A 15,525-nucleotide genomic window follows, 5' to 3' on the forward strand; every position below is an offset into this window, starting at 1 on the left:
CACTATTTCGTTACAAACGGTTGGACCGAAACAATTAGTAAATGCTGTACGTACTTACAATCTAATTATTTAAATTATAAAATCATATGAACCTCCCCCACTTGGCCCCTTTTTTTCCCGTCCCAGTTGAAGCTTAGGGCAAGTTGCCGAGGGCCACCGCCGCCGCTGCTCCTCGACGCCGTTCTCCGCCGTTAACAGCTGTTTTCGTGCCTATCCGCCGCGATGTCTCAGGTATGTAGGCCTATTGATTAGTTCCGGTTTCTTGTTCCGGCGTCAGTATCGCAGATATGACATTGTCTGGGTATGGAGCCCCTTGTTCCTGTTAATTTTGGAAAAATCTGTTAGTCTCGTCCAAATCTCGAAGAATTGTATATCACCGCGATCCTTGTTCTTTTGTCTGAATCGATCCCGGAGATAATTTTTCATCGGTGATTTCTGCGTCTTTTGATCTGGTTTTATCTCTCTCTGCTCTGAATTTATAGGTTGACAGCAGAAATTCATCCGCGACCAAGCGTGCTAGAACTGACGGTATGCTTTTCGTTCTTTTTATGCTATTTCTATCGATCCGTGTCCTGAAGAGCATAGTGCGTGTAAAGTTCAATTTTCATGTTATGGCTTGCGGTTGTAATGTGACAATATCCCCCAACTTTTACTTGGAAAGGCATTTTTAGTGTTGCTTTGTATCAAAAAAGACTCCTGGAGTCATTGATTTTGTTTTTGTTGTTCTCTTCCTCTGTTTTATTGATACTTGGTTCTTGTGTTTCGGAAGTATATACAATGTATAGTTCACCGCGGATAGTGTGTTAGACTCTGTATGTAGGCTTCCTTGAATATGTGTGAACTTCTTTATTTCCTTGGTATTTTTTAGTTTGAAATTGTGTTCCATTCCGTCCTCGAACACATAGTCAGTGGTACTATATTTGTTCTCACTTGTTTATAAGTACTCATTCTCTTTGTACAGACATTATAACTCGTTTAATTTTCTTTTTGATTGAGAATAGATGGTCGCAGAGAAGATGATTGGACCTGCCCCAGTTGTGGAAATGTTAATTTTTCGTTCAGGACAACTTGCAATATGCGTAATTGTACTCAGCCCAGGCCTGCAGATCATAATGGAGTAAGTCAGCTGTAGTATAGCTTGTTGTTGCTGTTGAGGATAATCCTTAAATTACAAAAGTATGGCATGTCAAATGCAGGGCATTTGTCTTTCATGTGAGGTTATATAATCACCAACTTTATGTTACGAACCTTGTTAGAGCTCTTAGATCTCCATACAAGACAGTTGAGAAGGTGAATTATTTGCAAGTCATGCTAGGATATTGGATCTGCAGAATGATTGCAGTGATTTATGATCCAATTTAATATTATATCTATTATCTACTTGATGTTTTTTTCTTGTTTATTTGATTATCCGGCATGATCATAGAGAATATGCTGTATGTTGTAACAGAAGTCTGCTCCAAAGCCTATGTACCATCCACAAAATTACTCATCACCAGGACCATATATCGGTTCGGGAGGCCCCCCTTCAGTATACATGGGCGCCTCTCCATACGGATCTTCCCTCTTTAATGGGTCTTCCATTCCTCCTTACGATATTCCATTCTCTGGGGGTTCGCCTTATCATTTCAATTATAACAGCCGGATCCCTGCGGCAGCTCCTTATAGAACACTTCATATGTCTGGACCACCGCCATACTCTGTCGGATCTATGATGGGAAATGGTACTTTTTTTTGTGCTAGTATTATATAGCGCTCAATCTACAGAGAATCTGATGGTTCAAGTTCTTCTTGTACCATCAGTTGATATGTATTTGAACTGATTCTGCTGGTGTATCTTTGGTTTTTTTGTCAGGCATGTACGGGATGCCTCCACCAATGGACAGGTATGGCCTTGGTATGTCCATGGGTCCTGGTCCTGCAGCTGCTATGGTATGTATAATCTTTACTATCTAAATGCTTGACTCTGATCACGCACAAGATGGAGTAAATTTTATGTTCATCTTGGTGGAGGGTTGATGGTTCTGTCTTAGCACTTGGTGTGTTATCTTATCTTTTGGTGCAGATGCCAAGAGCAGGGTTCTATCCAGATGAGAAAACTCAGAAAAGAGGTGCGTGCTAGTTATCTTTCCCCTTTCAAGAACCTTTTAGCTGCAACATTGAGTTTATAACAATGGTTGACTTGATATATCCTGTGAAAATTCACTACAGATTCAACTCGCGATAACGACTGGACATGTCCCAATTGTGGTAATGTGAACTTCTCATTCAGAACTGTATGTAACATGAGGAAGTGCAACACTCCAAAGCCTGGATATCAGGTTTTTGCCACTTTCGTTCATCGTTTTTACGGTTTCAAGCTAGAAAATTCTCCAGAGCTCATCTGTACAACCGTATCACCAACTGAACTGATCCAATAATTTGAAATCTTCAGAAGCTATGAGTAGTTATGCGTAAGACCTGTTTGATTAAGCTTGGGTCTGGGTCCAAATTCTCAGATACTAACACTTAGTCTCTTACAAATGTAGGTTGGGGGCTCAGACAACAAAAGTTCCAGTAAGTCCCTTGAATATTTAAGTATGCTCTGCTTTACATTTTAGACCCTGATATACTGACATATAGCTTATGAATCAGAACAAAAGGCGCCTGAAGGTAGCTGGAAGTGCGATAAGTGTGGAAATATAAACTATCCATTCAGGACCAAGTGCAACAGGCCGAACTGTGGAGCTGATAAACCAGTGGAGGACGAAAGATCTCCTTCCCCAGCACCAGACGAGAATGATCAGGTTTGTCAAATGATGCATTTACGTGTTCACGACTATATATTTTTTTTCTTTCAAAATGGTTGCTTCCAAATCCCATGCATGTAAATTTTGTACATTTTATGCTTTTCGGAAGCAGCAGGCACATGTTAATGAGGAATTTTGAAGGAAAGATTCCCTCGCATTTTATTCATTCTTTCTTCTCCACTACTAAATTATAAAAAAAATGAAGAACCTTAACTCAACATAGTGTTCAGGTTTGATGTGGTCCTCAATTTCTCTGAAACGTTTTTTTTTCTCAATGTGTGTAATGTTCCAGTGAGTCGTAGACAGTGTCTGAGGGTTGAGAAGGTCATCAAGCGTTTGCTCAATATGGGTGTCCTAATGTCAGTCGTTGTCGTTCGGGTCATCGTCCATGTTGCTGCGGTCGTCAAAAAGTCACCGTGTGTTCTGTTTTTTTATTTATATATCCCATATAAGCTGGGGGACTGTTGTATTATTGCCAAAGTACTGCTTTATGTATTTTTGGATCCTCCTTAGAATTCCCCAATGTCACAATCTGACTTAGTGAAACTGCTATAATTATCTTACTAGAGATTCATTAAGCCCTGTGTGTGAAAGGAGTTGTGCCTCTTGTTTGGGTTTTACAGTTGGGAAGAGAGATTTGATTTATTTGCATAAGAGGTTCTTGAAGTGTTTTGTAGGATGTTCATATTCTGATCAAAATAGTCTTTTAGTAGAGACAGATCATATGAACGGAGAAAGGGAAAAAGCATGTGGGATCAGTATCGGCATGGCTGGATTGGCAGACGGTCGGAGCGTGCTTCAGATGAAGTTGTTGACAGAAGAGAGAGAGCATGGTGGTCTTGAGCATCATTTACACCACCTGAATTTATATGTATATCACATTATCACAGGTCCTACTAATGAATTATATGCAGAGAACATGTATAATACGTATATAAAAAAGGACCTTTGCCAGGAAGCTGGAAGCTGATGATGCTGGATTTCCCTGATGAGAAGCCGATGGCGCTTTGTAAGCTCAGTGTAAAACCGCTATTTGCTTGCGAGGCTCCCCAAGCATACATTTGCTCGGATCTTGTGTTGAATGACAACACATTTGTACACTGCTGTCTCCTCTCTGCGCATGATGAAATGTACAAGTTTTCAAATCCCTGCTTCATAATAATAGTGTTTTTGGTGTTATTAACGCTTATTATTACCATATATTATTGCAGGATTCAGTGGGTATGTTCCTTGTGGTTTGCGACGCCTAGCATTGTGATGTGATAGTCGTTTACGACAGCTGCGTTTCTTCTCATCAAACTCAGAGAGAACGTGAAACCTGCCCAAAGTTGGGAAGTGCATTTTACGGTAAGAGAAGTTAAAGCTAGTAATCATTCGTTGGAAATTCCAAGATATACAGATTACCTGCTACACTGCTGGCAGAATCGACACTCAAGGCCGTCCACAATAACTTTGGGGTACTTAGAATGGCTTTCACAAACTCTATGCTTGCGATGATAACCCTTTGAAGAAGAGAGATCCATGTCACAACCCTCAACCTGGCAACGGGGAACCTGCACGCTCGGGCCGCTCGGTTTGGATTTCTCGGTCATGACAGATGGAATCAACTTCATGGAAAGGGGTGAAACGTCGTTGTTATTGTTTCCACCGCAAAAATCGTCACGGTAGGTCCGTTTTTTCCCGAGTTTTAAACCGAGAAAGGATTGGGCAGGGGATGATGCCTTCACCTGCCCAAACTCTATGATGCTGCAAGAATCTTCAGGAATGCTTTCCGATGCAAGCTTATGACATGTTCTAACTCCAGGCGACAAAGAAGCAGAGTCGCTGCTGCTGCTGGAGAAACATGGAAATACTGATTCGATGCCTTCGATCTCCCACTCGACTGATAGTTGCTGATCTTTGCACATGGTCAAGTAGTTCTCCCAGTCCCACTGCATGGGGGATCTCATGTTGCAGTCCATTAAAGCTTTAGAGAATGAATGGTCATATATAGAACTGCCACGTCAAAACCAAAGCCGAAACAAATCCTGCAAAATTCACATCAAAGAAGTATTTGATAAAATCTACATGTTGCCAAAGATTAAAAGACCCAACGAAGCAAATGATTCCAAATCATTCCTCGTAATTAGTCACATCGTGACGAGTCAATTTGGTACTTAACTAATTAAAAAAAAACCCAAACTGAAGATTTTATCTGAAAAATTAGTATTTTTATTAAAAAATCAAAACCAAACTGAATCAAATGATTATAGTTTTTCTAAAACTAAAATAACTTGATCCAAATCGAAAGCGTAATGACCCACACGACAGACCTAACCTTGATGGCGCCTATCAGTAAAACCAAAAGTCCTATAATCTAACTTCTTTTTCACACAAGATAAAGCCTTCACCAATCAAACCATAAGTCAAATCGGCACCACGCACTTCTCCTCGCAATAACCCTCACGTTTTTTAAGCCTCCTCTTGAGCTCTCTCCGTCACCAAACTCAAGTTAGGGCTCATTCGATGGGCCAACACACTCACACACAAATCAGCTTTCCAAAACTGTAAGCAACTCGCCAGGAAACCCCACACATCTCAGATCCAAGAATACGACCAAAGGATGAACATGATTATGTCTATAAACTAAAATAACGCAGGTAAGAGAAAACGCCACCCAGCTCTCAACTCAATGAGAATTTAACTACACAATTTTTAGCAGCCATGGAGATTGAACGAAAAAGATGCAACATTCAGCGAGGTTTCGATCCCCAATAATACTACAGTCCCCAAGCCAAGCTAGGGTTTTACTCAAATCACCATGAAGAAAGCAACCGTATACCATTGACTGAAGGACAAGGGAAAACGATTTGCTGCAAAGCAAGAAAACAAGCCCCGTGTCTGCTCTCTTTCCCGAGGAAAAGAGAAACTGTGTCCACTAGAAAAGGGGGAAAAATGCAAACAAATAAGCACGAGCAAGAAATGAAGAAAACAAAATCAAAAGCATGGAAGAAAAACATGAAACCAGTCGCCGTTTTCACTGATTTGCTACTGCTACATCATTCGCCGTAAGTACTCTTAACTGATTCAACACGGACAAATCGATCTCTCTCGCACCAAAAAGTAAATAAACCCTAAAACTCATAGCAAAAGAACCGGAAGAAATCCAAATCAATCCAGGAACACTGGGGAAAACAACCGAAAGAGGAAGAACTCGCCCGGAGATTACCGATCGGAGAAGCGAAGATTGAGTAGAAGCGACGGCGGAGACGAGCGGTGACCTGTGAAACTGAATCAGCTGCTCAATAATGAGACACCGATGCGAGTTGCAGAGGAGAAAGAGATGACCCCCAAATATGTGAGAGAAAGATGGGGAGAGAGAGAGGGGATAAATTCCTCCCTTTTTTTTTGGCCCTTTCGTTTTTCTTTCTTTTTCTATTTTTTTTATAATCAGATATAAATATCTGAATTTTTATAAAATTTTCAAATAAATACCGAATGACCTGAATTTTTTTTCCTTTCCCAATCATTTTGCTTATTCAGATTTAGGTGAGTGAGGCCATTTCGGTTCTGTATATTTTTTGGTTTAGTTTCGGTATATTTAATTTAAATATTTATATTTTGATTTTAGAAAAATTATAATAATTCGTTTTTATTTTAAATTAAAATTTTATTTGGTTTTATTTATAAAAATATTTATTTTATAAAAATTTGATCTTTTTCGAATAAAAGATCCAATTCCATTTTTTATTTTAATTTGGTTTAAATACGTTTACATGCCATTCGATTTGAATCAATTTGAGTATCTAATATATATATTTGGTCGTGAAATAAAAGGTTTATTGATGATATTGATAAAGTTTCAATTTTGATGTGAAATTAAAATCTGGTTTAAAAAATGATATTTATTTCCATTAGTTTTTAAAACGTAATCTTTTCCAAAGGTGACAATTTAAAAGATAAGGTTAGGGGTACTAAAATGTCGGAGTTGAATATTTATTTTATAAAAATAAAAGATAGTCGTTTAAAAAGTTTAACTTTTTGTTTTAAAATTCAGAATTTTTATTAGTTTACTTAAATTTATTTATTTTATTAGATGGTGGATATAAATGACAATGGCAACCATCAAGTTAGTAAATCTGTAGACTCAAATTAATGTTTTAAAAATAATGGAATTAGATTCGTCGTTGGAGTATGATACCACGTTTTGTATTTTTTTCATATATCTTAATTTGACGTGTGTATATATATATTACTTTGTTTTTAATATAAGCTAACTCTTAATCTAAACAATATATATGATATATTAATATATGTGAAAGAATAGGAAACCGATACCTATGAGCCGAGAGGCGTTGCGGTGTCTAATATCCGAGAGTCGTAGGATAGGAGTTCCTATCGTATAAAAAAAAAAAAAAAGGAAACCGTTAATTTTTTCCTGATGAAAACTGATTTTATGTTTTTTTTTTATAATTCAGGAAATAATAACTCGTATATCTCGTGTTCCACGTATTTTCATAATAAAAATAATATTCACAAGTATCAGACGTAATATGCGGTGTCGATATTTTCAGAATTTCTCGTAGATGCTACGTTCGATGAGACACACGTGCGTCCTATACATAACACACGCGCGCGCTTATATAACGGCGATACCCAACGGAGACAAGTCAGCAGTTTAGCTGTTTTGGGCCCTCAGATGGGCCCACGCCCATTATCGCTTTTTTTTTGCCGGAATTTTGTGATATTTTGATATAATTCCCTACCGATTTTTTTAACATCTTTTCTCTAAAACATTTATTCGCATTCTATTCTTTGTATACTTTTTTGACAAAGTATTTTTTGTATACTTTTCAATTAATATTTATTTGTTGGATTTTATTTTTATAAAACAGCCAAAATATCTCGATATCTCCGTACCAATGGAAATGGTGACGAGTAGACAGGGATATATTTAAAACTGATTTTTTTTTTGTTTTTTTTTTTGTAGCAAAGAGGCATTCACTTGTTCGGTCTAAGTCCATACACTTTATGGAATATACGCTTTTTTATGGGTCATTTGTTATAAAATTATTGATTAATCAATTAAAATTTATCTTGCAAACTTTAGGATTTTAATAGACCCAAAATGAAAATATTCATCGACAGATAAAGTCAAGTCAACTTTGGAATTCTCGATACAAATTTTTATGGCTAACAACACAATAATAATAATAATAATAATAATAATAATAATAATAATAATAATAATAATAATAATAATAATAATAATAATATGTAAAGGTTTAAACCGTTTAATCGGTTATTAAAATCCAATGAAAAAAAAACCATCTTTTTAACTGTTTCTGTGCATGGGGATAAAAAAGCTAGCCAAATATGAAAACATGGTGGTCGGTCCATATATATATGCGTCAAAGTGTATTATTAAAACAAGTTGAAATTGTAAAGCATAGACAGATGGAGACAGACATGACAAGGAAGTAATTAGTGAAGTAAAAGACATTTTAATTCATAATTTTTTTATAATAATAATAAATAAAAAGAGTAGTGGTTAATTAGTGGTAATTAGTTCTTGTTGTTATGGGAGAGCATTTGATCTCGGAGAAGCCTCCTCATGATTTTGCCGGAGGGAGATTTGGGGATGGAATGGACGAATCGTACGGCTCTGATCTTCTTGTAGTGAGCCACGTTCGATGCCACGAACTCGATGATGTCGTCTTCCCTCTCTTTCGCTTTCGAGTTCATCACCACGCATGCCGCCGGTATCTCCCCCGCTTCCTCGTCCGGCAACCTACGCACAAATCTCGTACGTATCATAATATATATATATATATATAGAGAGAGAGAGAGAGAGAGAGATATCGTGATAACGTAGAAAAGCGTTGGAGGGATAAGCCTATATAGAGGCTTACGGCACAACAGCGGCGTCGATAACGTAGAAAAGCGTTGGAGGGATAAGCCTATATAGAGGCTTACGGCACAACAGCGGCGTCTTCGACAGAGGGATGAGTAAGAAGAATGGCCTCGAGTTCCGCTGGTGCAACCTACAATAACAAAAATGATATACATGATCATCAAAATCGGAGAAATATCCCAACGGATGATCCCGATCTTGAGATTAGTATGGGTCTCGGTTACCCAAAACAAAATTGGAGAAATGTCATATGAAACTGAAGAAGATTGAGATGAAAACTCTGTGAAATCAAGAAGCAAATACTATCATCTATCATATATGGATCTTACTTGAAAACCCTTGTATTTGATAAGCTCTTTGATCCGATCAACGATGAAGATATCACCGTCGTCGTCGATATAGCCTATATCGCCCGTGTGTAACCATCCTTGCCCGTCGATTGTCCTCGCCGTCTCCTCCTTATTGTTGTAGTACCCTTTACTCATTGATCAAATGATACACACCATTTATGTGTATATACAATGCTTAAAACATTTTAAACAATAATCGATCATAGGTAAAACCCTAGTTTCTATAAATGGCATGAATTGCGGTATATATATAATAGACAAATGGGTACCTTGCATAACACATTGGCTCCTGACGCAGAGTTCGCCTGAAGTGTTCTTGGGGAGGGACCGACCAGTGTCGGGATCTATGAACTTCACTTCAAGATTCGGTAGTATGAATCCGACAGAGTTTCTCTTCGCAATGCCTTGTCCTTTCGCTGGATCTCCATGTGTTAACGTGATGCAGCTATGCTCGGTCAGTCCATAAGCCTTTTTTCACATAACCAAAACACGCATTAACATTACAAAAAAAAAAAAAAGAATTCAAGAAAGAGACGATCGTAATTAGGGTTAATTTTCGTTCATGCATTTACTTCCTGGACTTGGACGTCAGGGAACTTGGCCTCGAAGGCGGTGAGGAGCTCGGGGGCGAGAGGAGCTGCCGCAGTCATAACGGTACGGAGCTTGAGCTTGGAGAGATCGAACTCATCGACGATAGGGTTCTTGACAAGATTCAATATTATCGGTGGCACGATGGGTGCGAACGTCACTTCGTGTGCGATCAAAGCGTTCAGAAAGATTCTGAGTTCGAATCTGTTCATCACCACCACTTTCCCTTTGTTCTTCATCGTCGCACAACATATTCCTACTATCCCGTAGATGTGGAAAAACGGTATCAGACCAAGTGCAGCAATCTGCGTCCAAATATTTAACTCGATCGATGTCGGTCCAATATATATGAACGAAAGAACTAACTGATATATGTGTATATATACACACAGATAGTACCTGACCGATCATTTCGGCACCGACACTGAAGAGGGAAGAACAGAGATTGGCGATGAGATTGCGATGAGTTAGCATAACACCCTTCTGCAAACCGGTAGTGCCCGAGGAGAAGGGAAGTGCGCAGAGATCTGTCTGAAGAATCTCTTGTCTGGTCGATCTTATGATGCTGTCTCCTGCTTTGTCTCCTGCTTCTAGAAGCTCCTTCCAATTCACCGCTCCTTCTATCTTCTCTTCCCCCAACACTATCACTGGTAACCCTAATTCCTTCACCTGACCATTATAATCTACGGTTAATAACGCTTGTACTTTCCATACGTATACACATACACGTCGTAATTATATAAGAGCAACATTAAAGGATCGTACCTTCTCGTAGTTAGTGGGATCGGTGATGATCCCTCGAGCACGAGAGGCCTCGACCTGCTTCTTGATCTCGGAGACGTGAGCGGCGGGGTTGGCGCCGGAGAATATTCCGCCGGCGGACATGATTCCTAGGGCAATGATTCCATACTCCGCGACGTTCGGTAGGACCACGACCACCACGTGTCCTTTCCTCAGCCCCAGCGAAGCCAACGCCTTCGCCAGCCTGGCCGTATCCCTCTTCACCTCTCCGTACGTGTACGCTTTCCCCGTCACGGCCTCCACGAACGCCACCTTCTCCACGTGCTCTTCCACTCCTTGTAGCACAAACTCCGGCTTCCGATAACCAAACCAACCAATCTCACCGGTTTAGCATAACGTAAAAGATTTATATATAGAAGAAGATTATGAATACCAGTGTGATGTTGTCGGGGATGGGAACGGACGAGTATTTGCTGCGGAAAATGTGATCGTCGTTTTGCATTTGAGTTTCCATTTTCTCTCCTGTGAAGGTGTTTTGCTTCGTGTCGGTCGATATAATGGCATAAGCGGGGGATACATATATATATATATATATACAAGAAATGAATGTATCAAATTTTTTTTTTTAGTTTATGATTTGTTAAGCTTTTTCATGTTATGTGTGTGGGCTAATGTTTGGTGATTAAGAGAGGAGTAGAGAGACGAGAATCTTTGACGCAGTTGGGATTTTGTTGGGTCACGTTTGTGATGCAGTCAGTGAAGCTTTCTTTTATGTTCTTGCAATGGGCCTCTATACAAGCCCATTCATGTGAACATTTTATTTGAATATAATTTGTTATTCGATTTTGTAACCATTTTACGGTGTTCAGGTTATTCCGTTACAGAAAATTTGTACCATTCAGTTATTATTATAATATGTTTGGTTCGATTTGATTCGGTTTTAAAAAATGTTTATTTTCTTTAGAAATATTTTGTTTTTATTTTTAATATTGGATTTCCGATTTGATTCTATTACAGTTTATTCAGTATTTTAAAATTAGTTTTGGAAAGGATTTTGATTTTTTCGATTTGAATTTCTTGAGTCCCACCCCCTTATATATTTCCCACTGAATTGAGACAAGTCGATGGTATATTTTTTAGTTTAAGGAATATATTGGATGATGATCTTACACACATATTATATGCAAAAACTTCTAAAATGTTTTGTATTACGGTGACAATAGTATGCGCAATATTGTATGGTCTAACAAAGAGGACCATAAAAACATCATCATTTGTTTATCGACCAACACCATAAGCTAAGAAAACAACTTAACCCATTCCCTTTGGATGAATGATGAAGGCCATCATCATGAAGCATCATGGTGAAACATACATTCCAACCCCCCACCACAAAAAAAAAAAAAAAAGAGAGTTTGATTTCAAAGTTCAAACCCTGAATCTCTTATTTCAATTTTTTTAAATAAACAAATATATATATATATATAAATGAAATAGGGTATTCTCCCAAGACAAGCAGAAATGATTGCAGCATACATCCCTTGGTTTTAACAAAACCTAATGATTAGCAATGAAATTATGATCCTTCTCTCTCTCTCTCTCTTAATTTGAATCCATCATTACCTTTACCGTCTCACACACTTTCCAATTATCTACAAACTTTTATGTTTAGTCCCATCTAATCTTTTTTCTCAAATTACCACTATAACACTAATTACATCAAAACCCTTCTCATTTAGTTTCCATCAACAATTATAAATTACGATTAAATGCCACAAAAGAGTCCTTAATTCATTCCCCTACCAATAATATATATATATATATATACATATGAAGGAGTGATAATTTTATTAAGCAAGAAAATGGACTTGGAAGCAATAGCGTCTGGTGTGGTTTGCGTACCGTAGGTACGTACGTTTTCGGTAGCCGAATACACTCGGACCTCCCTCTCACCCCCCCAAGTGTTGGCATACCCAATGCCAATTCGACACGTGTCATATGGTCACCCCCTATATTTATTTATCTTGAAAAAATTATTTCCAAATCAAGATGGTAACATGTTTATATAATCATATATATATGCACAAGAATGACGGTACAAGTTAACTTGGTGTAATTGTTTATATTTTTTTGTTATATTCCACATATCATATACTATATTAATACCGAAATTATAATTGGTAGATAGTATACTTTAGAAAAATATTTTTTTTGTTAACTTACTTTAGAAAAATATTGTAGTTTATATATATATATATATATATATATATATATATATATGTGTGTATAACTTCACTATAAAACTGCTTGTAAAACTTATTTAATGACTTTTTATCGTCTTAAATATATAGAAATAAAAGGGTAACAAAATCTATATGGTATGTGTCGAAAAAAAGTGTAATTAAATCATTGTTATTTAGATCGGAAGCAATATCACCTCACCTATTATTACACATGACTCCATTGCATATATATGCGACTATTTATAATTATTTTAGCCAATGATTCCCATATGATCTACCGTGAAGTCGAATTGGAAATTCTCAAAAGAGAAGTAAAAAGAAACAAAACGGAATCGAAACCATATACTATAACGGCGGTCGATAGTTTGGAATCCCGATATGATATGATATTCACGAAGAGGTTAAGTTATCATTATTATCTTATAGTTTATTGGTAAATGCTTTGTAGAATGGAAGAGACATGATTGTCCATCTCAAATTGATGGAATGAGAGAAAAAAAAACCAACGCTTTACGACTACTTTACAGTCTTCTTTGGAATCATTCGATCGTTTGAATTATTACACACATAAATCAAAAGGAAGAAAGTTTTTTTTTTTGTAAAAAACAAAGAAATTGAAGAAAAAAAATATTATTGAATACTAGACGTTTACATATTGAGTTTTCTTTTTTGGATCCGAATTTTAAATTTCAAAATATATATCAACTCGATTTTTATATAGAGATTTATTTCGATTCAAATATTAGTTATTTTATAATTAATACCCCCTCGTTATTTTAATAGTTGATAATAGATAATATATTTTGTTACTAGTCATTTTAAATTTTTTAAAACAAAATTTAGATTTACCTTTAATTAAAACTATCCAATTTCAATTAAATATTTAGTAAAATTTCATGTATTATACGAAAGTAAGGGAGTATTAGTCTAGTTTTAATACGATTAATTAAATGTAAAAAACTTGTCAAATTTATTTTTAATCGATGTCAATTCATGTATATGGTTATATATTGTTTAATTAATTTGATTCAGTTTTATATAAAGAAACCGAAATAATAAATAACATGTTACAAACCATTATCATGAAGTTTATTGGCCTACCAATACAAAAATTCTACAGTGTCATGATAGCTTTTTGTGAAGACCAACTAGACTTGGGATTATCATATTATTACACCGTTCAAATTATAGATTTGGAAGCGTCTTAATAGAATTATGCAAAATAATCAAATCAAATAAACATAATTCATGGAATTACGAGTTTGCACAAACAAGCAAACCACAGAAACAGCCGCGACGAGGGGCATTTACGTCATTTTACAGGATGGGTTTTTCAAAAGAAGGTGTTGTACTTATGCTAACAAAATCATAATAAAAAGCAGCAAAAAAAAGAGAGAGAAAAAACGGAGGTGGACCAATCATGCCGTGTGCTTGGATGAAGAGGACACGATCTCAGCCGTTGGATCTGATTAGGTAGATTTCAGCCGTCGATGTGATTTGATTTCTATGGGACCCGCTTTTTAGAGTGGTCTTGTTGACCGGATTGACCAGAAGAGTGTGCGTTCACACACACGTGCGAAAGGCACGAGAGGGAGAGATATTCCGCTTTGCTGTGAGAATCCAACACATAATGACCTCGATTTCTTCACGATTTGACCAAATTGCCCTTTTTTTTTTAAATCCCCACACGCTTTTGTTGTGTATGTGGTTTAAAACAAACACACTAGACATTTGCAATCCATGTAATTCTTGGGAGTAATTATGATATGGATTTTTTTTTGAATTTGGATCATATGAATTTATATATATATTCGTGTTAAATGGATAAAGTTTTTGGAGTTTTTAAAATTTCAAAATAAAAATTTGATAATTACGATTATAAATGATGATAATTTTATCTACTTGGTATTTGATGTGTGTGTGAAAAAATGTATGAAAAATGATTGGGGTGTCATTTGTCGCTTGTCCGCGAGGTTCCTAATTCGATTTAACCAGACGATAAAGAGAGAGCACAATTAATTGAGTAACTAAAGATTAACTTCATGACTATATAGATTAGATGGACAGAATGTTCATTGATGATAATTTTAAATTTTGGTTTTTTGATTTTAGTTATTGGTTTTTAGTTTTGATGTTATGAACCATGATAACTTTTGTTTTGGGGTTTTTGTTTTAGATTTTTGAGTTTTTATATTTTTTTTTTATAAAATATGAGAATTCAAAAGAATGGGTTTATGGTTTTTACTTTGATTATAAATGAGGATAGTTTTTGTTTTGGATTTTTGGTTTTAGTTTTAGTTTTTTGGTTTTTAATTTATCATTTATCATTTTTATAGTTTTTACAGTTTTTATAAAACATGAAAATCCAAAAAAATGGGTTTATGATTTTTATTTGATTTTTTCAATAAAATAGTTTCCATTTTTTAGAAAAATCAAATCAACAAAATCTTGACTGTTTTATTTTGGTTTTTAGTTTTACACATAAGCGAGTACTCTACCCATTTGATTTTTTTTTTCAAAAAATGGTTTTTTAGGTTTTTAAGGAAAACAAATATACCATCTTGATTGGATTTTATTTTGGTTTTTAAATTCGAAAATTCTGAAAAATTCTTACTATTCAATGTCTAAGACTTCGTAATTTAGTTTTCCTAAAAATTTGGAAAATAATTTAATAAAAAATAATTAAAATACCAAAAGTTTCATTTTTTTTTTTCGGATTTACAAAATATTATAAAATCAAAAATCAAATTAAAATTCAAAAACAAAAAATAAAATTATGGTCTTGATTGTAGGAAGTTTTTCGAGTTTTTATTAGTTAAAAACTCAAAAAAACCTCCGATGAATATTTTACTTTTTTTAAAATCCGATAAATCATTTTCTTCACAAAATCAAATAAAAGACAAAAACCACTTTTTTTTTTT

At 35.9% G+C, this 15,525-nt stretch overlaps 3 protein-coding genes across 6 annotated transcripts; 1 reads left to right on the plus strand and 2 right to left on the minus strand.

Moving 5' to 3' along the window:
• The first annotated feature begins 84 nt into the window (after positions 1 to 84).
• On the plus strand, positions 85 to 3,590 carry LOC104807133 (ranBP2-type zinc finger protein At1g67325). 4 transcript variants are annotated; one of them, XM_010532247.2, is made up of 10 exons: positions 85 to 231; positions 483 to 528; positions 1,002 to 1,117; positions 1,451 to 1,724; positions 1,856 to 1,932; positions 2,066 to 2,111; positions 2,212 to 2,321; positions 2,529 to 2,556; positions 2,635 to 2,786; positions 3,503 to 3,590. In XM_010532247.2, the coding sequence occupies exons 1-10, from the start codon at positions 223 to 225 to the stop codon at positions 3,515 to 3,517; spliced, it is 873 nt and encodes a 290-aa protein (XP_010530549.1). In that variant the 5' UTR covers positions 85 to 222; the 3' UTR covers positions 3,518 to 3,590. The 4 variants fall into 4 exon arrangements, with proteins under 4 accessions (XP_010530549.1, XP_010530550.1, XP_010530552.1 ...); XM_010532248.2 differs by having other exon boundaries at positions 3,509 to 3,588; XM_010532250.2 differs by having other exon boundaries at positions 3,500 to 3,587.
• On the minus strand, positions 3,413 to 6,172 carry LOC104807132 (squamosa promoter-binding-like protein 11). Its single transcript, XM_010532246.2, has 5 exons — positions 5,998 to 6,172; positions 4,194 to 4,816; positions 3,986 to 4,107; positions 3,736 to 3,903; positions 3,413 to 3,648 (listed from the first exon to the last, which is right to left on the minus strand). The coding sequence occupies exons 2-5, from the start codon at positions 4,748 to 4,750 to the stop codon at positions 3,545 to 3,547; spliced, it is 951 nt and encodes a 316-aa protein (XP_010530548.1). The 5' UTR covers positions 4,751 to 4,816; positions 5,998 to 6,172; the 3' UTR covers positions 3,413 to 3,544.
• A 2,029-nt stretch (positions 6,173 to 8,201) lies between these two features.
• LOC104807135 (4-coumarate--CoA ligase-like 1) lies at positions 8,202 to 10,907 on the minus strand. The gene is made up of 8 exons (XM_010532251.2): positions 10,795 to 10,907; positions 10,386 to 10,715; positions 10,020 to 10,289; positions 9,605 to 9,925; positions 9,302 to 9,500; positions 9,012 to 9,157; positions 8,745 to 8,812; positions 8,202 to 8,559 (listed from the first exon to the last, which is right to left on the minus strand). Exons 1-8 carry the CDS (start codon positions 10,873 to 10,875, stop codon positions 8,334 to 8,336), a joined length of 1,641 nt encoding a protein of 546 aa, XP_010530553.1. The 5' UTR covers positions 10,876 to 10,907; the 3' UTR covers positions 8,202 to 8,333.
• Positions 10,908 to 15,525: the final 4,618 nt, after the last annotated feature.

This window comes from Tarenaya hassleriana, unplaced genomic scaffold, assembly GCF_000463585.1.
Source record: "Tarenaya hassleriana unplaced genomic scaffold, ASM46358v1 Cleome128, whole genome shotgun sequence".
NCBI classification, from domain to species: domain Eukaryota; kingdom Viridiplantae; phylum Streptophyta; class Magnoliopsida; order Brassicales; family Cleomaceae; genus Tarenaya; species Tarenaya hassleriana.

Bases quoted from the DNA above. Each gene is read 5' to 3' on its own strand.
- LOC104807133 (XM_010532247.2), top strand. The intron at 1,725-1,855 runs GTACTTTTTTTT...TTTTTTTGTCAG, and splicing joins CGGATCTATGATGGGAAATG to GCATGTACGGGATGCCTCCA. The intron at 2,322-2,528 runs GTTTTTGCCACT...TTACAAATGTAG, and splicing joins CTCCAAAGCCTGGATATCAG to GTTGGGGGCTCAGACAACAA.
- LOC104807132 (XM_010532246.2), bottom strand. From the start codon at position 4,750: ATGGACTGCAACATGAGATCCCCCATGCAGTGGGACTGGGAGAACTAC. The intron at 4,108-4,193 runs GTAATCTGTATA...AACTTTGGGCAG, and splicing joins TTCTGCCAGCAGTGTAGCAG to GTTTCACGTTCTCTCTGAGT. The intron at 3,904-3,985 runs GTAATAATAAGC...CATCATGCGCAG, and splicing joins GAATCCTGCAATAATATATG to AGAGGAGACAGCAGTGTACA.
- LOC104807135 (XM_010532251.2), bottom strand. From the start codon at position 10,875: ATGGAAACTCAAATGCAAAACGACGATCACATTTTCCGCAGCAAATAC. The intron at 9,501-9,604 runs GTAAATGCATGA...ATGTGAAAAAAG, and splicing joins CTGACGTCCAAGTCCAGGAA to GCTTATGGACTGACCGAGCA. The intron at 8,813-9,011 runs GTAAGATCCATA...TTGTTATTGTAG, and splicing joins TCAAATACAAGGGTTTTCAA to GTTGCACCAGCGGAACTCGA.